This window comes from Camelus bactrianus, chromosome 13 (genome assembly GCF_048773025.1).
Source record: "Camelus bactrianus isolate YW-2024 breed Bactrian camel chromosome 13, ASM4877302v1, whole genome shotgun sequence".
In the NCBI taxonomy this organism is placed as follows: domain Eukaryota; kingdom Metazoa; phylum Chordata; class Mammalia; order Artiodactyla; family Camelidae; genus Camelus; species Camelus bactrianus.
In genome coordinates, this window is record NC_133551.1 from 48564437 (window position 1) to 48587120 (window position 22684).

Consider the following 22684-nt stretch of genomic DNA (forward strand, 5'->3'; position numbering starts at 1 on the left):
AGGCAGAGATTTGGGGGACCACCTTGAAGCTGGGAGTTTCTCTAAGGATCTCTTCTTATTGAGGATCGTGGAGCAAGACAGATGCCTTCCATCAAGATACCAGCGGTCCAGTGATGTTCCCTGTCACACTCACCAGGAACTGCAGGGCTGAGTGTGTTTTGGAGCCTGCTTATCTATCCCCTGTTCCCATTTCCTCTACTTTTTCTCCTCTAAGCCCACCTTGCTCTTTCCCACATACATTCTGCACCATGTTATGAATACTTGAGGAGACAGAGGTCACAGTGAAAAAGCTCTTTTATTAAGATTGCATCCAGCAAATGCTATACGACTGGGGGATGGGAATCACAAGTGCGAGTTACTGCAATGCTCCAGGCATTAGGCATCAAGAACAAGAGAAGTCAGATAATAAAGAGAACAGAGAAAATGGGGACGTTCTTAACTCTTCCAAGTGGAATGGACCACAGCAGTTTTCCTGCCCCACCTCTCCCTTAGTCCATGTTGACCTCAGTGCCTTCCAGACGTGTAGTCAGCTAGATTCAGCCTAAACCTCTCAACAGAAACAGGAAACTCATTGCCTCTCAAGACATTCTTCTGTCTATGGACAGCTTGGAGAGTCAGAACATGTTCTCTATAGTCAACTTGAAGCTTGCTACCCTGGTAAGTTTACACTTAATTCCAAACTTGGGGCTGTGCAGAGCAATTCTCGTTCATCTTCCTCAACACAACTCTTTAGATACTTCGGTTAACAGACCTCAGCACCCTCTGGTAAAGAGAGCGTAAGTACTGGATATTGTGGCAAAGGAACTTAGGTGAAAGCCAAGATGGCAGTTGATGGAACAGGAAAAATTGCAATGTGGTTTTGTGGAGTAAGCAAAGGAGACAGTAATGGGAGATGAGATCCAAGAGCTACATCATGTAGTGGAAGTTAGAAGTCCAGTTTTGGACATAACATGTTTGATCTGCTTATTAAACATACAAGGCAGAGTTCAGGTAGTCAGTCAATTGGATAAATGGAGCTCAGGGGAAAGGTCTGGCCAAGAGATATAAATCTGAAGATGAGTTTAAGACACAAGACAGCCTGGTTTTGGACTGTTTTTCTTGTTGGGTGACATAGTTTTCTCTTGATTCTGTTACTCATCATATTAGTTAATTTTCATCACCCTGGGTATAAAGTATGTTAAAAAGAAAAAAAAAGACCTTGGAGTTAGCCAGTAGAATTGAAACAGAATTTCTGCTACATGTTCACATTTCAAATATTCTGCATTCACATCAATTCTTACCTCCTTCCCATCAGCCCCAGTGGAAGGGGTCCCTCCTCCGATTTGAGCCTGATCCCTCCTTTCATAGGCTGGATCCCACATTTCCCTGACTCATCAGTGCTTTGATTCATGATTTAGTTTGTCACATTCCTATAATTTTATCCTTCTCTATTGACTGGTAATTTCCTTCACCATATGAAGAAGCCAAAATTCTTATGGCATAAAATATTTTATTTCCATCACCATCTAGCTCCTGACATATATCTGTTTCCAGCTTGGTTCAGATGTCTTAGAAATCCAGCCTCCACTTGGCTTTTTAAAAAAACCTACTTCATGTAGACATCTGTTGAAGCTATTCTCCCAAACCTTCTTTGTTTCTAAAAGCAATAGACAACTTTTTGGATTCTTGTCTTACTTGATATCTATGTACATTTGACCACAAAGACCACCCTCTCTTTGCAGACCTTGTCTATTTTTGGGTTTCTGTGTCACATTATCCCTCTTTGGTCCCTCAATTCCATCTTCTCTGGATTCTGCTTGAATCCATATTGGAGCTCTTCAGGGTTCTGTTTTCAGCTCTCCCTGTACATACTCCCTCTGAGTGGTCTCATCCCTTCTGATGGCTTCAGTTTTTCCAGAAGTGCTGATGACACTCAGATTCTTACCTCTAGAGTGTTCTTTTTAGCTTTTAACCCGTCAGACTAATAGATACCAGGAGTCCCACAAGCTCCCTGAGTCCAAATCTAGATCCATCATGTTTCCTCCTCTTCTCCTTCCCCAAACATCCTTCTCCCATGTTTCTTATCTCAGTGAATGGCAGCATCTACTTTTCCTGCCTTCTTTGGAGTTAACTGAGAACTTTAAATTATTCCTTTTATATTCTGTATTACATTTTGAATTTTACTGTTTTGTATTATTCTTTTGATTGTTGTTCTAGAGCAGCAGTTGATAAGCCTTACATCTTAAAATGGTTAAAAAAACAAAAATATGCTGCAGTGACTGTATATTGTTTGCAAAGCTTAAAATATTTATTACCTGGCCTCTTATAGAAAAAGTGTGCTAACATCTGACCTAGAGACTAAAATATACATCTTTGACTTATTATAGTCTCACTTAAATTAGTACTCTACTGTTTCCCAAACAATACAAAAATATTGTAACAGTTTAAGTCCATTTTCTTCCCCTCTTCACTGGGCTATTTTGGTCATAGATTCTACTTCCTTGTATAGATCTAAAGTCCCTCATGATTGTTATTTTTGTTGCTGTAATAATCAACACAGTTATTATTTCTGGTATTCATTTTTCTTTCACTTCCATGCTACCATTAGGAATCATTTTCCTTCTGCCTAAAGAAGTTCTTTAATATTTCTTTTACTCTGAGCCTTTTGGTAATCAGTTATCCGTTTTTGTTTGAGAGCAAACAGTTTTCATTTCTAAAGGATATATTCATTGAGTATAAATCCTAGCCTTCCTTCCATCTTCCCTCTCTCCCCTGCCCATTCTCTCTTCCTTCCTTCTTTTCTTCTTTCTTCTTTTCTTTTCTTCTTTTAATACCCACCCCGCCCCCCCTTTATCATCTACCTGTGGCTCATGGAAACATGACTTCGACTCTCCATGGAGTAAAATTTATTTCCAAATTATAGTTCTTTTCCTGATACTACAGGCTTGAGTCAGATATCTAATAACTGTGTCTCTGAAGTTCTAGAGAGTATTCATTAGGTTATTCAAGTGTTTCCACTTCAGGAAGCCCATTTCAGGGGAAGCTTCAAAGGAGGGGCAGACATCCCCATTTGGTATGAAACTCACAACAAATGCTATATCCTCAAATATCCAATTCTTTCTTTGACGACTTTGAAATCTTATATCAGCTGCACAAGCTACACATGCTCATGAAGTACAAGAAACAGTTTTAGATGCTCCTTTTACATATTCTACATTTTGAAATGTGGAATTTGTTATTTGGGATCTCAGGATAAACTGAGATTAAATAAAACAATATTAATATGCTGTTTCATATCAAGTGGAAAATCTTTAAAAACTCTGGTTCTCAGCTTTGCAGGTGTCCAAATATGCACTCACGTTGCCACTGATAATTGGCCCTCTTAATAAATGAGTAGCAGCAGCAGGATTTGAATCTGGAAATTTCACCTTATGAGTCATGGTTCTGTTATTTGTCTACACCAGGAGAAGGATGCAGGACTTCCTCTTGGGAAACCACAGCTCCCTTACTGAGTTCATTCTTTTAGGATTCTCTCGTAATACAAAGATAAATGTTATTCTATTCAACGTCTTCCTTTTCCTCTACCTCACCACCCTTCTGGGCAATGGGCTCATTATCACCTTGATATGCATGGACTCCCACCTCCACACACCGATGTATTTTTTTCTTAGTGTCCTATCTATTCTGGATACGGGCTATGTCACTACCACAGTGCCCCAGATGCTGGTGCATCTGGTTTGCAAGAAAAAGACCATTTCCTACATTGGATGTGTGGCCCAGATGTACATCTTCCTGATGCTAGGAATCACTGAGTCTTGGCTTTTCGCAATCATGGCTTATGACAGGTATGTGGCTATTTGCCATCCCCTGAGGTATAAAGTCATCATGAGCCCTTTGATGTGTGGGTCAATGGTGGCCTTCTGTGGATTCTGGGGTATTAGTTGTGCCCTAATATACACTGTCTCTGCTATGATTCTTCCCTATTGTGGACCCAATGAGATAAATCACTTCTTCTGTGAAGTACCTGCAGTCTTGAAGTTAGCCTGTGCAGACACAACTCTCAATGACCAGGTGGACTTCATCTTGGGCTTCATCCTTCTGTTGGTCCCACTCTCCCTTATCATCATTGTCTACATCAAAATATTTGCTGCCATCTTGAGAATCCGCTCATCCCAAGGGCAACTCAAGGCCTTTTCCACCTGTGCCTCCCACATCACTGTTGTCACTATGTTCTCTATTCCATGTATGGTTATGTACATGAGACCTGGCTCTGAGGCCTCCCCAGAAGAGGACAAGAAACTAGCTTTATTCTACAATGTCATCTCTGCCTTCCTCAACCCCATTATCTATAGTCTTCGGAACAGAGATGTGAAGAGGGCTTTCCTCAAAGTGACAGGCTGGGGCAATGCACCAGAATGAAGTCACAGAAGCATGAACACCAGCAACAAACCCAGGACACAGCCTACATGACTTCTCCATCCAAATTATTTCCAACATCCAACGGGTACACATGATGTATTAATAGGTTAGATTCAGTGAGATTATGTATCAGAATACATGAAGGGCTATGACAGTGGGTGTCCCTGAAGCACAAAGATACCAGACATGAATGCAAGTCCATGAATGCAAGTCCCATATCTGATTCATTTCTATATCACCAGTTTACAAGACCTAGCCAAGAACTGGCATGGATATTCATCTTTTTTGTTACTAAATGAACATGAGATTGAGTGCTTGAGCACTGGACAAGAAAATACGTTCAAATTGGTGGGTACAAGATGACCTCTAGATTCCCAGATCAGTGACCTGGCTATAGCTGAATCAGGGATTTAACAAGTTCTGAAGACGAACAATTTAAGAGAAAACAATGAAGATCATATAAAATAGAGTTCAGGGATTTAATACAGGTCCTTTTTCACTTAGTACTATTAAAAGAGAATCAATTTAGGATGCAGAAGCCCTCATGTCACTAAATAACTGAGCTGTATTTTAGTGAAGTGATATTTGTAGGGGGGACTAGAATCTCCTAGCAATTGGGTGAAAATCTCCTCCCATCCAGATGCTTTCATAATGCATTTTCACTTGACTGAAGTACACGGACACACAATGAACTGTAGATGTTTAAAGTCTCCAACTTGATGAGTTCTGAAATATGAATATACCCATGAAACCATCACCATAATCAAGATAATTATAACCATCATCCCCCAAAGTTTTCTTGAGATCTTTGCAATTTCTCTGTACTAGTTATCTATTGTTACATAGGAAACCATAATGAAAAATACAGAATAAAGATGTTTTGCTATAATGATGGCTGGATTGTGGCATTTTCAATTTGGTTCACAGTTCTTCCCACAATTGTGTAAGGTCTAATTCCTAAAATAAATCCATTATTCCTAAAATAATCCCTAATTGCTTAGGGTGGGAACTGTTTCCCAGAATCCCCTTCTCTGTGTGCTTTGGGATTTGTCTGCAGAAGTAGTGGTTCCTACTTGGTTTGACGAAAAGTCTTCATGATCAGATATAGTGATGGCTAGACGCTGAGTGCTCTGTGGGTCCTAGTTTGTCCTTGGTTTCCTTGGCAAGCTTATTTAACCAAAAGCCGGCCCTGGGACCACAGTCCCACAGCTGAATGCTTGGCTGGGACTCTCAGAGGCAACAGGTTTCCAGAGATCTCTCTTTAGGAGTTCCTCTGTTGTGGTCTGTTAAGTGACTGGACCTGGGGCTTATCAGATTTTCCTGTAAGCTCTGACTTGCTTACCTTTACCATTGGTTTGGGATGAATGGATAGTGATTTTACTCTGATCCTCCAATACCCCTTCCAGATCTTTACTTCCCCAGTTCTTGCCACAGTTGTGTGAGGTCTAATTTCTGAAATAAACTCTTTATCCATACCTTGTGTAGTGGCTAAATTTCTTGAGTGAACTCTGACTGCTACAAATAGCAAGCTGGTGCAGGGCTAGCCTGCCTGGCGTGGCCTTGTGGCAGCCACTTCTCCTGCCTGGTGGAGACCTTGAACCAGCTGGATTTAACCATAATGGTAATGCCTCTGATCTTGCCAAGCTTCTTAGACTGTGAGATAAAGGAGGTAGCAGGGGTCTGGCCCCTGCAGGTGACTGGAGACTTGGCATGAAATACTACTTAGTATTAGTGGCTCTGAAATGTGGCACAGTATCCTTTGTGTCATCAGAAGCAAAGCCCAGCATTTCTGTGATCACCATTCCCATCAGCTGCTAGCAGCCAGGAGATCCATATGTATCCCATTAGAGACGTCGAGGAATCTATAGCTGTAACCAATTCTGATTAGTACCACCCTGGGAACATGTGAGGGCGGAACATTTCATCAGGACTCCCTGTAAGAGGGAAGTAATGTAGGAAGGGGTAACATGCCTGGCACTCCTGCTCTGCAAATCTCTAGTAATCATGAACCTCAGAGCTGGATACAGTGTCAGAGGTCATCCAGGTTGGTCTTCTGGGCTCTGCAGACCTCATCTCTGCAGACTTTCTGACCAGGCTCAGAGGGAAAGACTGCTTCCACTACTACCTCATTGGGCAGCCTGCCGCTGAGCGTGAGTACATCTTGGATTGAGCTGAAATTTGCTTTGCTGGTTTTTCTGCTTTCATTTGACTTTGTTTGACCACGTGTTCAAACTGAGCTGTTAAAACCTGGAATGTGAACATAGCTGACTGCATGGAAATAAACTTTTTTTTTTGCAATGCTCTGGCCACAGCTTGGGCTTTGGGAAAGTCCTGGCTGTCATATAATCAGGGCCTAGACTGATTACTCTCACTTGTGTTTGTATTTTTCTTACCAATTTGTAAGTGCCCTTTCTGTGTCAACGACATTATTCACATATCTGTAAGTATGTTGCAATTATATACTCTGTGTTGTTATTTGCCTTTAATTTTTCTTCATTATTTATGCAATACTGTGGCTCCTGGATGGTAGGGTGGAGTAATACCTTTAGAGACACTGTAAACCTGCACCCTTGACTTGGACTCTGGTCTCTCACGGAGGGCACAGACACTCATGTTATATTTTTTGGCCAGCCCAGCTGATTTTCTGCAAGGAGTTTCATAGGCAGTGCACATCAGCAGGGGCTGGGAAAGCAGAACCCAAAGGGGCTGGATGGTAGCTTATGGGACATGTCCCTAGAACCTCATAGGGATTGCTTTGTTGGGTGCTGAAGTTCCTGTAGCAGCAAGCAGTCAGTAAATATGGCTGACGCCCAGTCACCTGACCCTGCAGACTGGTGCAGCCTGAGAAAAAACAATTCACGTTTGTGAAGATTCAATGAAAAATAATCAAGAGTTTCAGGGAAGGTCACTCCAAGCAATAGGGAACACAGCATAAAACTCCTCATAGAATTTTTAACCTCTCTCTGGACTCCCTAAATTTTGCATCTAGAGGGAACATTCTATCTACCCTCCACCCTCTAATTCCCCTCATTCTGTCCCTTTTCCTTGAGATCAGCAAGAGAGACTACAGTTTTCAAAAAAATGAACTTTGTTAGAAACAAGGGAAATGAAATCAAGAGATATGAAAATACAAAAGAATGGAAAAAGATGGTCATAAAATGGAATTTTTCCCCTTTCTAAGACAATGTCAATTGACCTCAGATGCTCTAACTGGCACAGTTTGTAGATACAGGTTCAGTTCCTCTGTCGCAGGTCTGTCTCTTCCTCACCTTAATATTCCCTACTTTACAGTTCTTGAGTTTTCTACTCCCACTCTCCTCTCTGCTCCCACCCCTCTACCCCTTTCTCTCTGGGGCTCCAGTCACTTCCACAGCCCAGAAGGGTTGCAGCCAATTTACGGTTGATCATGTTACCCGACCTAACTGGGTCCAGTTGCCCGCGCACAGTAAAGCCAATCTATTGACACCAGATAGTGGTGAAGGAAAGTGCAGCGTTTATTGCAGGGGGACAAGCAAGGAGTCCAGGTAGCTAGTGCTCAAAAGTCCCGAACTCCCCATGGCTTTCAGGGAAAGGTTTTTAAAGACATGGCAAGGGAGGGAGGTTGTGAGGTGCATGATCAGCTACTGACATTCATCTGATTGTTTGGTGGTGAAGTAATCGGTAGTCGACATCCTCAACCTTCTGGTTCCAACCAGTCTGGGGTCTACATGCTTGTGGTCAGCATACAGTTAACTTCTTCCATCTGGTGGGGCTCTCAGTATCTGCAAAACAGCTGAAGGATGTGGCTTAGAATGTTACCTATAGCACACGAGGAGGAAGTAAAGGTCCTTGACTTTGCTTAATGTCTAAACTATTATTATTTTGTCTTGCTTGACTATTTCCCTTTCTTTCTGCATTTTTTTTTCATTTCTCTGATTAAATTTATTCTTTGGAACTTGGGAAAGGCCTAGTAGGCTGAAGTTTTTCTGCCGACAAGAGGCACGGGGAAAACATGGTGGTGGGGAGGGTTCTGTCCCAGGAAGGCCCCATAGGTTCCTGTGTGGTTACTATAGTTCATCCCTGAGTAATAAACTTTAAAAATTAGAACTAACATTTGTTAAAAGATTACTGTTTGACAAGCACCTTTCATGTATTATGTCATTTAATCATTACAACTTCCTCGTATGGAAGAGATACAAACCTTAGAGTAGTTAAATGACCTGCAAGAATTCACATGCCTAGTAATCAGAAAAACCAAGTCTCTTATTCTGATCTGCCTGGCTTTAGGGTCCAGGCTCCTGACCACTGTGTTCGGTCTTCACGACCGTCTTTGTCCTGAACCACACCGTCACAGATGCTGCCAGTGTCCAAGCACCCTGTTCCCTCCCACTGGGCCAGGGTGAGGCTGGCTTTATGGGGTCCAGCTCTTCCAGGTCTCCTGGAAGAGTTCCGAGGGATTGGTGAGTCCTGCACTGGACAGCTCCCTCGATCTTCAGCTTTAAAGATTCACTCTGGGGCCCTGCCCTGTCCTGTCAACTTGAGGAGAGCCTTTTTCACATCCTTGTTCCTCAGACTGTAGATGACAGGGTTGAGGAAGGCTGTGGCCATGTTATAGAAAAGGGACATTTTCTTGCCACTGTTTTGACAAGAAGTCAGAGCCCAGGCTCATGTACAAGATGATGCACGGAATGGCGAACATGGTGACTACAGTGATGTGGGAGGCACAGGTGGAGAAGGCCTTGATTCGCCCCTGGGCTGAGCAGATCTTCATGATGGTGGCAAAGATGTTGGCATAGACAGTGACAACCAGGGAGAGTGGGACCACAGTGATGTTGAAGCCTGTGACGAAGTCCACCAAGTCATTGAGGGATGTGTCTGCACAGGACAGCTTCAGGACCACAGGGACCTCACAAAAGTAGTGGTCAATTTCATTAGGGCCACAATAGGGCAGGCGCATAGCAAAGAAGGTATCGGACAGGCCGCCCACCATACCATAGGCTGCACAGATGCCCACCGTGAGGAGGAACACACAGCGGCTCATGACGACCTTGTACCGGAGCGGGTGGCAGATGGCCAGGTACCTGTCCACGGACATGATGGAGAAAAGCCAGGACTCGGCGATCCCAAAGAGGAGGAAGATGTACATCTGGGCCACACATCTAGCAAAAGAGATGGCTCTTCTCTTGCTGAGAACCTGCACGAGCATCTGGGGCACGGCAGTGGTGGTGAAGCACATGTCCAGCATGGACAGGACCCTGATGGAAAAGTGCATGGGCGTGTGCAGGCACATGTCCTGGAGGATGAGGGTGCTCAGGAGGCTGTTGCTTACGAGGATCAGTAGGTAAGAGACTAGAAGAAGGTGAAGAGCAGAGGGTTGGTCCTGGGGCTGAGGGCGAAGCCCAGTAGGATGAATTCTGTCACAGCGGACTGGTTGAGCTCCTGCTTCGTAATCTGCCTATTTAAAGAGTTCGGGGGGATATGTAATTTATTGAGTTTCTATGCCAAGGAATTTTCACAGTCGTTTCATTTACATTTCCTAATAGGAAGCTTGGATTAGCAGATGGGGGCACTGCTGGATATGGCCCTATGGCCGTTTGAGTGTTGCTGGGGCTGCTTCAGAATTTAATTGAGGGCCACAGGGATGAAATGGTGAAGACCAAGTCAGGGAAGCGCTGTACATTATGCTCCATTCTGCTTCTCCTTTTCCTGAGGTAACCTCGCGTTTCTCCCTATTATTCCTCCCTTTTTGTGTTTTCTCTCGGGACAGCAGAGCTTGCTAAGCCTTGGTTTAAGATCAGTGTTAGGACTATCACACTCATTATTTGGGTGAAGGTTTTTTTCTTTTTTTAAAAAATTCCTGTTAGGATTAGAATTAAAATTAGAATTGAGGATTAAAGTCAGTGCTATGTAGGGTAAATGTTAACATTAATATTTAAGAGCTAGCTCTTTCTGGTAAATGAAACTTTACTGGTGTTCATTAATTATGTCATTGATTCAACTTATTTTATTTTATTTTTTTACCCAATGCTTACTATTTGTTATAAATCAGAGGGGCAAGAAAGAGTTATAAATAATATGGGTGGGAAAGGTGACTTCATGTGGTCTACCAAGATAAATTTTAAATACATTACAGAGTTAAATGCAAAAAATAGAACTGTAAGGCAATCTAGGAGAAAATATATGGATGAATATTTTATGGTGGGACAGAGAAAGGCCCTTAAGCATCACCTGAATATTCCAAGTCGTTCAGTCTCATGGTGTTGATCCCTTTCCCTTTAGTAAACAAATAAAGCAACATAGCTCCTCATCTGAGCTGCTCTATATTTCCCCAATATTTTTGAGAGTTTCTTGTGCCTCCCTGGTACTTTGCTCTAAAATCCTGGCTCTCATTGAATCCTTGACCCCCGCTCACTGTCTTCCTTGTGTAGGTACTGACTTCTCCAGTGATTCATCCCTATTCTTTTTCTCTTTTGTGCCCTCGAACCTCACCAACACAAGGATACTATTTGTAAGAACTTGTCCTGAAGGTGTCAGTAAAATGAAGATGACTTACAATGCAGCACAGAACAGAAAACTGTTTTAAAAATGAACATTTAATATTGAAAGCCCCTAAGTTATCTCTGCAGCTGCCTTTCCCCTGTAGTCTCCAGTCAGCTGTCATGTTCCTGGAGTCTGGTCTCCTTCCTGGAAACTTCTCCCATCTCCCCTGTCTCCCTGTTCAGGACTCCTTACTCCTATCACTTGGGCAGCCAGCCACAAACCCCAATTCCTCCAGCCCAGTGCTTTAAAACTTCACTGCGGATCAGAATCACCTGGAGGGCTTGTCATATGCTGCTCTGCCTCACACCCAGAGTTTTGATTCAGAAGGTCTGGGGTACAGCCCAAGAATTTGTTAGAAATAGCAAGTTTCCAGGTACTGCAGAGGCTGGGAGCCACACTTCAAGAGCCACTGATCTACTTAATTAATTGTAAAGAGAAAGCTGGCTCTTTCTCAGTTCCCCTGTGTCCATATTATACTCAAGCTGCTCACATTCTCCCTGCCTAAATGCCAATATTTTCTTTCTTTCACGTAAGGATAAAAATAAAGGAAGAAAAAGCAAAGGAAGAGATGAATGTTTTTGGCCATATAAAAAATAAATTTTTCTCTTAAGTTAAAAAAAAGAATAATAGTTGTTGCATATGTGGAAGACAAGTGATTAATGTCATTCAAATATAAAGTTCTCTCTTTATAAAGAAAAACACGGAAAACCAAGAATGAGATACGAATAATCAACTCACAAAAGAAGAGACTGAATGAAGAATGAACCCACAAAAAGTATAAACTTTGCAATAATTAAAGGCTGCAAGTTAAAACGTCAACGAAATAGCTTTGAACCTATATATTGGCAAAAGTTCTTTTAAAATGATAATGCCTAGCATCGGCCAGTTTTTAGTAAAACAGAAATTCTTATCTATTGACAAGGGAATTCATATGGGAAATAAATTACTCAAATCTTTCTGCTGGGAAATTGGACAGTATGTAATTTCACTTTTAAGAATTTTGCATGGTGAAGAATCAGAGCTGTGAGGAGAGATTTTCATCAAGGATGTTTACTGTGGTATTATTTCTAGTGGGAAAAACTGGAAACAACCTTCGTGTCCTATAAAAGAGGATTGCTTAAATAAATTATAGTATATTGATATGATGGAATACCTTATAGCCTTTAAAATAATACTTTGGAGACTATTTGACATTGTGGGGAAATGCTCCAACAGGTTGTTAAGTTAAAAAGCAGAATATGAAACTATATATGACCCAGTTCTAATAGTATGAAGATCTATGTGCATAGACTAAAAATTGAAAAGGAATATACCAAGATGTTAACAGTGGTTGTTCCTGGTGATTAGATTTATAGGTGACATTTATTTCTTAAAATTCTCTGAACTTTCCAAATTTGCCACAATAAACATAAATCACTTTTATAATAACGAATGAAGTTCAAATGATACTTTGAAGATAGACTGTATAAGGATTTCTCCATTCAGACTAATTAGGTAAAGGGTAGATATGAGGGAGGAAGGTCAGAGATGAAGAAAGACACGTTGAACCTGGAGAAGCCCAGAGGAAAAAGCAAGGGAGAGCCTCTCCAGTTGCCCTGGCTCATCTCCTCCACTGAGCTGCATTTGGGAATCAGCTTGTGTAGTTTAATGCAAGTACATTTATTGGTTAAGGTAAATGTGTTTTGAATAGGAGATAGGTCCTGAAAGATGCAGATCTTAAACAAGATCTGTGGTGATCTGAAGCTGCCCAGTTCTTATCTCCAGCTTGGACCTGCAGGGTGAGGGCTGAGGAAGCAAAGGAGATGTGGGAGACAGGCTTCTGCCCCCCAGGACTCCTTGCCCTTTGATGAGTTTGTGTCTTTGTCCAAAGTGGAGCCTGGAGACTGGTTTCTACTCTTACTTCTCTTGGCTGGCTTGCTGTGTGTCTTAAGGGCCAGTTGCTTGGCCTCTCTGAACCTCAGGTTCTGACCCTGTGACAGCCAGGTCTGATGGTGACCTGTTACCAATGAGAAGACAGAAATGGATTGTGTGATTGCAAGGTCCTGGTAGGGGTGAGCCTGTAGTCCCCAAACTGGCTCAGGCTTAGGGCTGGGGGCCAGCCTTGGTCCCTTGTTAGGATGTAAAAGAAATCAGAGAAAATTTGTTTTCTTTTTCACTCTGGACTCTTATATTTATCTCTTCCTTACATATCTACTCTCCTGCAGCACAGGCTAGGTGAAGCAAGACTCAGGATAGTTTTGAATTTTTACTTTTGCCCTTTACTGCTGTGACTCTGAGCAGGTAATGATTTCTTATCTATAAAAAGAAAGGAGGTTAATTACAACAATATCTGATTCTGTCAAATTCTGAAGATATATATTTTCTTCTCCCTCCCACTTTCTTCCCCCCACCTCACACACACACACACACACACACACACACACACACACACACACACACAGCATCAGCACAGACCTGCAGGAGTTAAGAATGACCCAGAGAAATAGGTAAAACTAGAAGCAAAAAACAAAACAAAACAAAACAAAAAACAGAGAATGATGGGAAAAGATAGGAAGGACCCAGAAGGGAGAGAGAGACACAAACACAAATGGCAAGGAGGCAGAGAGAGGCACAGAGAACTAGAATCTGGGGGCACAGACAAGGAGAGAGGAAAACAGATGCCAGGAGTGCAAATGACATCAACAGAAGGGGCAGGGCTCAGAAGGAGGAGGAAGGTGGGGGAACATTTCTTCTTCTCTTTGTATAAGAAGAGGACAAAAGACTAGAGGAAAGAGGCAGGGAGACACGGAGACCCAATGGGAGAGTCAGGGGGACAGGACAAGGTAGAGACACAAAGGGAGAAAGAGGCAGGGAGAGAAAGGAGAAGATGGGGAGGGATGTCGGAGATGCTGGGAAGGTGGAGTGTGAGCCAGGACTGTGAGAGAGAGGCACCGGAGGGCTGAGAAGGGGCAGTGGGAGCACAAAGAGCTGCAGAGACCAGACAGAGAAAGAGACAGAGGCAGTCAGACAGGACAGGTGGAGAGCAGTGGGGCAAGGCCAATCTCCTGGGGAGAAAGGAGCTGGAAGAGAGGCCAAGAGCAGGAAGACAGGGTGACTGCAGACCGGAGAACTGGACAGAGGGGTAGAGGCTGAGGGGGCCAGAAGGTGAGGGAGATGGTGAGGGAGATGGGACAGTGGAGGAGGAGGGCGGAGAACCAGGTTCGAGGGGAGGACTCAGAGAAGTGCTGCAGGAGGAACTCCACGTGAGTCAAAGAGGCAGTGATGAGCTGGGGAGAAGAGAGAAGCAGGGATGGCCTGAGCGGGACTGCGCTGCAGGAAACTCCAGAGGCAGAGCGAGTGATAAATAGACATCAAGAGGGAAAGAAAGGCACAGAGCGAGGTGAAGACTCAGTCAGAGTGAACATGGAGCCAGAGACGCAGAAAGAGGATCAGGGAGATGGGACAAAAACTTCAGAGTCAGCAGGCAGAACAAACACAGAAGGAGACAGATGGAGAGGGATGGAAGGTAAGAAAGAAAGAGAGGCAGAGACAGATGATAACAGACTCAAGACAGAGAAAGCGGGATGGACACAGAGAGAGAAAGCGGCAGAGACTCACATAGACATGGGGAGAGAGACAGAAGTGAGTGGGAACCCAACCAGGCTGGGCTTCTACCTGGAGCTCCCCACAAGCCTGGGTGCTCCCCAGAATGGCTGGGGGCGCTGCTGTCCTGAGCTTATAACCCTTCAGGGAAGGAGGTTATAGGCAGGGTTCCCTCAGACTCAGGGGGTCACTCCTGCGTGGCATGTGGCCCCCGGGGCCCTAGCCACCTTCCTGCCAAGAAGGAAGCACCAGGCTCCTGCTCAGGAGCATCACTCCCCAAGGATGCTCGGGCCAGGCCCTCCTGGAGGTCCAGGTCGGGCAGGGGGAATGTGAGGCTGAGCTGGGGACACAAGTGTGGATGCTGGGGAGGGTGTGTGTGTCCTGGGGCTCAGACAGGGCCCTGAGGGCAGGACTTCTCTCAGCTGCTCCTCCTTCCCCAGGAAAAAAATAAAGCACCCTGGGAGGTCTAGAGTGACGAAAGCCATGAAATTGTCCCCTCCCCCTGAGGTGGTATCCCCAGGGCTGTTTCATCCATTAGAAACTGTGGGCAAAGTGTCTAGGGTCCTGGAGCTTTCACAGAGATCTCAAAGGGAAGATTATTGGCTCAAAAACAGGGATCTCTCAGAATAAAAATTAGTGAATAGTTAAATGACTCTTAAGTATCCCATTTTATCAGTTAGTCAATGGCAACTTATTAAATTCTTACATAGCCATTAGGAAGTGATACATTAATTACATTTGGTGTAGGACATGGTACACTTTCATATGCGTCTTATAAAGAACGGTGCCTGTGGATGTCTGGAACTGCCCAGTGGCCTCTTGGGTCTCAGCCCCATGAGGGTGTGTTTTGTCATTTCAAGTCGCTCGATGAGAAGCTTTTCTCAAGCAGGAAAGAAGGGGCCAGGCCCCCGCTGTGGCCTCTCACCTCTCGAGGACTCTAGCACCAAGGACCTAGGACAGGTAGCAGAAGGAACTTGCACCCTACGATTCTGAGGGAGTGAGGTCGCAGTGAAGACTTTGGAGCCCTCCCTGTTGATGTCTCTGGCCAAGGCACAGGGAGGAGTTCAGTCCTGCCTGGAGGGCAAAAGGAACTTCAGGCTCCATCCTTCCTGAGCATGAGAGGGCCACCTGCCCCCAGGTGGCCCAGGGGGAATGAAGTTACATTCGGTACTTGGCCCAACGCTTCCCTGCAGGAGCCAGACTGGGGCTTGGGCAGGAAGCTGGGAGCCGCACAGGGGAGAGGCTGGTGAGAGCGGAGCCCAAGAGTCTGGCTTCTGGGACAGGCAGGCTCCTTAGGCTGGTCCTCCTGGGCTCATTCTAGCCTGCATCCCTGTGTGATAGGTTGGCAGAAAGTTGGGGCCAGAGCCCCCCTAGAGCTTCACTGAGTCCTGCACTCCCTGGATGACATCCCTTCCCACCCCTCCTTACTGGCCACTTCTGTGGCCACAGTGAGGGCCGGGTGCTTCCTCCTGGGTGAAGGTCTCTGTCCTGCTCCCTGCTCTCCTGATGCTGACCTCAGTGTGGAGTCCACTGCAGGATGGATCAGGCACTGAAGGCCTCTCCCTCTGCTCGAGGGTTGCTCAGGATTTGGTGGTGTCCATGCCCAGCTGAATCTGACTCTGGCTCCCTCTGAGACCTTCAGACCTCCCTCTGAGGACTTTGCCTGCCCCCTGGTGAAGCCCCCACCTCAGGGGCCTCCTCACCCCTCTGGAGGGCTGTTTCTTTCCCAGCATTTCCCTGGCCCAGCCTGGAGCATCCTCTCCCTGGCAGTCCTCCTGCAAGCAACCAGGGTTTCTAGATCTGTGATCTGCCTCCCTTCTCAAGCAGCAGGGCCTGAGTTCAACAGCCAGGCTCTGGGCAACGTGCATTCTCACAGCGGCTACAGCCATCTTTTCTAACCCGCAGCTCTGACTTTATTCTTCCGCTGCTCTGAAGCCTGCATCGGTTCCCACATGTAGAATTTAGTCTCCACTCCTCTGTCCAGCCTCCAAAGCCCTTCCTGTGCTGAATCTGGTCCACCTCTCCAGTCTCTCCTCCTGCAGCTCAATGAAATCTTTGACATATGTTCATTTAAGAAAAGGCATAAGGAAAAGACTCATAAATTCAGTAAGAATTCTATTCATTAAAAGTTGTTATTCTATTCTGTTTGCCAAAAAAAGTGAAAGGAATACTTTTCAGCAGTGAAAACAAATCAACATGGAAAAATGTCAAAACCTATATTGACTGAATAAATCAAGTTACAGAAGAATACATACTGTGTAATTCAATTTTTAAAATCATGGAAAGAATAAATTGTTTATGAATTATATTATAATATATTTCTTCAAAAATACTAATAAAAGCAATTAAAATTTTTTTAGACCCTGAAATGTTAACTGTAGTTATCCCTAAGTCTAAAGTAATGGGCGATTTCCATTTTCTTCTGCTTGTTTGCATCTATTATAAAAATTTAAAAATAAACATATACTACACTTCTGCAATAAAGTAAACAAGTAATAAACTGAGAGAAATATTTTCAATGCATGTAATAGACAAAGCATAATATCCAAAATATATGGTAAACTACAAATTAAGAAAAGGTAAACAGTATCTCACATTCATTGAACACTTACTGTTTGTCTTTCATTATGATAAATGCTTTACATGTATTATCTCATTTAATCCCTCCAACAACCCTCTGAGGTCTATAGGATTTTCTTCCCGTTAACAGATGAGGAAACTGAGACTCAGAGAATTTAGGTAACTTGCCCATCATCACTGAGTCACTAACGGGTAGAGCTGAGGTTAGAACACAGAAGTCTGACCCCAGGGCTGACTTCACTACGTAATACCACCAACAGTCTTACGAAAAGATGGTAAATTCACTAGCAATCTGGGAATTATAAATGAAACAAAAAACGATGTTTCCACTTTCCGTCTGTGAGGTAGAGAGGAACTTTAGAATGGCTGAGATGGGTGACATAATCAAGTGCTGATGCGAATGAAAGTTGTGGAATGGTATCCCTACTTGAGAAGAATAATTTCAGAGTACCTAGTAGGTTTAAAAGTTGTTGGATTCTAAAATCAGCCAAGTTCACTGCTATACATAAATCCTAGGAAAAATGCTTACATATGGAGAAATGTCCAAAGACATTTGTTGCAGAATTGTTTAAACAGTAAAAAAAATTGGATATAAACAGATGTTCAGTTACAAAGAATTAGATAAATGAAATGTGGTACATTAAAATGCTTGTGAAAGAGAATGAGTTAGGCCTATAATTATCAGATAGATGTCAGAAACAGAGTTTAAAATTTTTTAGAGTGATACTGATATGCTACCATTATGAATTTTAAAATTCATACAAAAACAATTCTATGTATTGTTTATGGATACAATTGTATGTAGGCAAAAGCTTAAAAACTCACTGAATAGACTTCAATTTAATGATAGTAGTTGATTCAGAGGAGGTGAGGATATTCAAAGAGCACTTCAACTTTATGTGTAATTATTTAATCCTTCTTTTAAAAAAAGAAAAGACTCAAACTAAATATGGCAAAATATTAACGTGTTTGTTTTAGATGTGATAAAATGGGAATTTTGTTATATATAGAAAAGATTTTATAATTTTTTTCTGTATAACTCACTCTGACTCTCACATCATACAGATGTACACAGAGAGAGAGATGCATATATACAGATATAGATAGATATACACACATATTTTTCTTTTATGAAACATACATATTTATTTTCTTAAAGTAAAAGTAAGATTTAAAATGTAAAACCAGGTAAGAGTCAGTTTCATAAGCTGAGTTCAGACCAGATTGTTAGCCATATTGTTACATAAATATATCTAAACAATTCCAGCTTAGATTTTATGGCACCTAGTACAAAAAGTTATGCTAATGTTATTTGTGAGTGTATATCAGACAGTAATACAAGACTGTCCCTGCATAATCTGTCCATGATTTATGTCATCTTCACTGCCCCACTGCCCCCCACCAACCCTTTACACTTAGACAAGCATGTGTGCATGTTAAACATTTGGCTGTGATTATACTAAAACTGACATAAACTTTCAGAGATGAGGAGAGAACCCAGGAAAAGCAATAAAGTGATGGTCTTGAATCATAAGGACATAGCTGCTGTAAAAGAAATCCTTTGCCTTCAATCCCAGCTGTGTCACTGGGTGGTGGTGGCTTGAAATTTTCCAACCAATGGGGAGAACTTCAATGTAGGGGTGGTCTCATCCTTTCTAGGTAGCTCATAGCCCCAGAAAGGCTCAAGTTGGTCAGAATTGACATAGTTTTATGATACTACATGAGCCCCATCAAATCTGCCCATGACTCTGGACAACTCTGAAACATCCTGGGTCACTGAGCTGTCCCTCTGTTGCCAAGTACTTTCAGAAAGGCCCACTTTACATCCTTGTTCCGGAGGCTATAGATGATGGGGTTGAGGAAGGCAGAGACAACATTGTAGAAAAGGGCTAGCTTCTTGTCCCTCTCTGGGTCATACCAGGAGCCAGGCCTCATGTACATGGTCATGGCTGGCCCATAGAACATGGTGACCACAGTGATGTGGGAAGCACACGTGGAGAAGGACTTGAGTCTCCCCTGGGATGAATGGATTCTTAAGATGGAGGCAAAGATACGGACATAAGAGGCCAGGATGAAGGAGAGCGGGACCAAAAGCAGGATGAAACCCAAGATGAAGTCCAGCCGGTCATTGAAGGATGTGTCTGCACAGGCCAACTTCAGGACAGCAGGGACCTCACAGAAGAAGTGGTTTATCTTGTAGGGGCCACAATAAGGCAGACGCATGGTGAAGACAGTGTAGATCAGGGCCCCCGCTATGCTAATGGACCAACAGACTGTGACCATCTTAATACAAATGGGACGGCTCATGAGTAGGGTGTAGTGAAGGGGGAAGCAAATGGCCATATACCTGTCATAGGCCATGATGGCATAGAGAACACACTCAGCAATGCCCAGGACCAAGAAGATGAACATCTGTGCTGCACAAGCTCCCCAGGAGATGGTCCTCCTTAGATATACCAGGTTAACCAACACCTGGGGCACAGTGGTGGTGACATAGCTCATGTCCACCAAGGAAAGGACACTGAGAAAGAAGTACATAGGTGTGTGGAGGTGTGTATCCAAGTAGATCAGGGTGACAATGAGTCCATTGCCCAGAAGGGTCATGAGGTAGAGGAGGAGGAAGAAGGTGAACAGAACCATTCTGACCTGAGGCTCACTGGAGAAGCCAAGGAGGATGAACTGAGACACAGAGCTGTGGTTGTCCTTGCCAAGGCTCTGCGTGGTGATCTGCCTATAAGGAGACAAGGACTTCCCTGTTTTCTGTCCTCAGCCTTGGAGGAGGGAGGATGGAGCTGACCAAAACTGAGCCACACACATGGCTCCTTGCACAGTAGCTTGCCCAGATTTGATCAAACCTTTGTTGAGTTGAATGAAAAGAGACAGGAAACTAGGGCAACTCTGGCAGTGGGAGATAAGTCAGAGGATCTGGATTCATGCCTGTACTAGAATATAGGATGCCTGACTCAGGCCCTTTCCTGGAACCCATCTTCCCCTATAGAAAGCAAGGTATTAGGTAGCTATGTTTGTAACAGGTCCCCAGACAACCCCCAGCCACTGCTGAGTTCTTCCAAGGGTGTATACTTGTCCAAATCTGAAGAATAGTTCTCTGCTGAAAATTTAAAATGATGGCACCAAAACTCCAGGTCAGCGGGCTGTGGTGGGTGCCTGAGGTACTGCCAACCCAGAGCTGGTGTGGTGGTGACCCAAAGCCCCAGGGGAGCTGAAGCCATAGAGAAGAAATGTGGAGGCCCTACGGAGGTAAGAAAGCAGACATGCTGAGAAGCAGAGAGTAGGGACCTCACAGCCCTGAGAAACTGAGAGAGTGACTTTGGTTCCTGACTTGCTACCCTCAGCCCCCGAGGTCTGTCTAAGCTTTGTTTCCTGTGATTGGATATCTGTGGAATTTTCCATTGAATCCTTTCAATTACCACCCTATGACCACATTTTAAATTTGGCTCTTCCTGAGTGTCCCATGGCTGCCACTTACCAAGCTGTGTGGATCTGGGCAAGCCCCTTCACCTCCATTGGCTTCAGTTTCCCCATCTGTTGGATAGAAACGAGACATTATGGCACAGGGTAATGGCAAGAAGTATATGAGATACCATATGTCAAGAAATTTTGCAAAATACAAAACACTAGACAAGTAAAAAGGGTTAATATAAGTGGGAGGAGTCTGGAAATCAGAAGAGTGGGGGCTTGTCCTAACTCTGCCCCTGATTTTCTGTGTGATTTTAGGTAACTCCATGCCCCTCTGTGAACTTCACAGCCCCGTTTTTAAGTGAGGCTGTTGGGCTTGACTACTCCACAGGAATCTTCTGGGTCTGCTACTCTTTGATGTCAGAACACCAGGCTGGAAACCTGTGATTGCATCAGTGCCAAGAGCACCAAGGGGAGGGCTGAGCTGAGAAGTCAGCTGAACAGGATTGTGTTGGCAGGAGCTGGAGACAAGAGACCAGAGCATAGGAGACATAGAGCAGAGACTCAGATGTCAACACACCTGCATCTTGTGCCCTCTTTACTTACTCCTAAGTCACTTAGCCTCTCAGAGTCCCATGTGCTTCAACTGTAGTACCTCTTCCATGGAGGAAACTGCATGAAATACATCTGGTCTATTGAAATTGTTCAATAAATGGTAGCAATTTAGATATGGGAAGCTGGGTGGCAGGAGTGGGGGAGGAGAGAGGAGCTATCATGACCTTTTCAAGCATCTAGGTTCCAGAGGACAGGGCTGAAAACATAATTGTGAGGACTGCTTGCTACAGGATGATGGTGGAGGTCTGGGGATGGAGAAGTTGTCCAGGCTATGGGCAAAAGAAGATGGTGTGACATTTTTGTGCTGAGCTTTAGGGAACAATAATAATTGGATAGAGAAGAAAAATGATCCAGATCAGGAATGTTTATGAAGGGAAGAAGAGAATTAGGGAAGCTCAGAGTTTTGGACATTAAGAGGGATACATCCAAGAGATGAGGATTGGTCAGCAGTGCAAATGGCAAACCCTGAAGCCAGGATGAGGGCTGAGAATAAGGAGGTGCTCACACCCTCCTTTCCACTGTCCACATCCCAGACCTGGTCTTTCCCAGCAGCCCACTCCTGGCCTGCCTTCCTTGTCCACCCACCAGCAGACATTGTTTCATCTCTTAAGCCCATTCTCATGCTTCCTTAGACTATAATAAGCTCTTTCCTATCTGGTTCTAACCAATTTTCAAGTCTGTGTGATTCTCCTCAGTGAGAATTCTGAGCCATGATGCTAACAGCACAACCACTAAAAGATCCTAGTCTGGGCAGCTGGGGTCCCCCTCCCCTCTGACCCACAGATCTTCCAAGGTACCATCCCATATACGCCATGCAAATCCCTACCACTCTTCCCTCGAACTGTTCATCTGCTGGGAATGTCTCCCATAATCCTTTCTGCTTCTTCACTTCCCACCAACCTTCAGAGCCCAGCTTGGGGTTTCCTCCTCCTTACCTGCCCAGTCTAGCTTTGTGGGTTCTCTATACTGTCTTCCCAGTCAGGCTGCAGGCAGAGGCTACGTCTCTCAGCTCTCTCTCTCCATGGTATCTAGTCGAGGATCCATAGATTGCTTTTGGAGCCCTGCTCCAGTGCTAGTCTTCTCTGCTTTAGGACCAGATTCTGCCCTGCCTTCCTCCAAGCTAATGACTGGCCGTCCCAGGCTGAAATTCAGAGTCTCTGGCTGCGTAGCTTGCCAGGCTCTTAACCACTGCTCTCTGCTGCCCCTTGCGATGGCACCCGTGAAGGAACAGTGGCCAGGCCTCCACCCCGTGTTAGTAACTGCTCTCTTTTCTCCACCTGTCAACCTTTCCGTGTCTCTTCCCAGCCTCTGCTCTTCTGGTAGAGAAGGAAAAAGAGGATCCCTTGTCAGAGGGACCCACCAGAGAGCCCCAGGACACATTCTGGGTATGGGGTTGGGAGCCCTGAGCGGGCTCCTGTGCAAATCCAGAAACGGCCATGGAAGTGCACTGGAGAGCCCATTCCTAACCAGTGCGGGCAGACACCCCCTACTCCTCCCCAGTGAGGGGGCAGAGAAGACTAGGGTGGGGCTCCCTTGTCCATTCTTGGGGGTGCCCTGGGAAGGGAACTCCCCC

General features: G+C 44.3%; 2 protein-coding genes and 1 pseudogene across 2 annotated transcripts; 1 reads left to right on the top strand and 2 right to left on the bottom strand.

Annotated features, from left to right (window-relative positions):
• Positions 1–3450: 3450 nt before the first annotated feature.
• Positions 3451–4398, top strand: LOC105072725 (olfactory receptor 2A7-like). Its single transcript, XM_010959750.1, has one exon. It carries the CDS (start codon positions 3451–3453, stop codon positions 4396–4398), a length of 948 nt encoding a protein of 315 aa, XP_010958052.1.
• A 4485-nt stretch (positions 4399–8883) lies between these two features.
• LOC105072850 (olfactory receptor 2G3-like) lies at positions 8884–16388 on the bottom strand (annotated as a pseudogene).
• Positions 16389–18852: 2464 nt separating this feature from the next.
• LOC105072726 (olfactory receptor 2A12-like) lies at positions 18853–21082 on the bottom strand. The gene is made up of 3 exons (XM_010959751.2): positions 21077–21082; positions 20567–20622; positions 18853–19810 (listed from the first exon to the last, which is right to left on the bottom strand). Exons 1-3 carry the CDS (start codon positions 21080–21082, stop codon positions 18853–18855), a joined length of 1020 nt encoding a protein of 339 aa, XP_010958053.2.
• Positions 21083–22684: the final 1602 nt, after the last annotated feature.

Coding starts and splice junctions, on each gene's coding strand:
- LOC105072725 (XM_010959750.1), top strand. CDS start 3,451: ATGCAGGACTTCCTCTTGGGAAACCACAGCTCCCTTACTGAGTTCATT.
- LOC105072726 (XM_010959751.2), bottom strand. Junction 19,811..20,566: donor GCCCAGATCCACACAGCTTG/GTAAGTGGCAGC, acceptor GTCTCCTTATAG/GCAGATCACCACGCAGAGCC.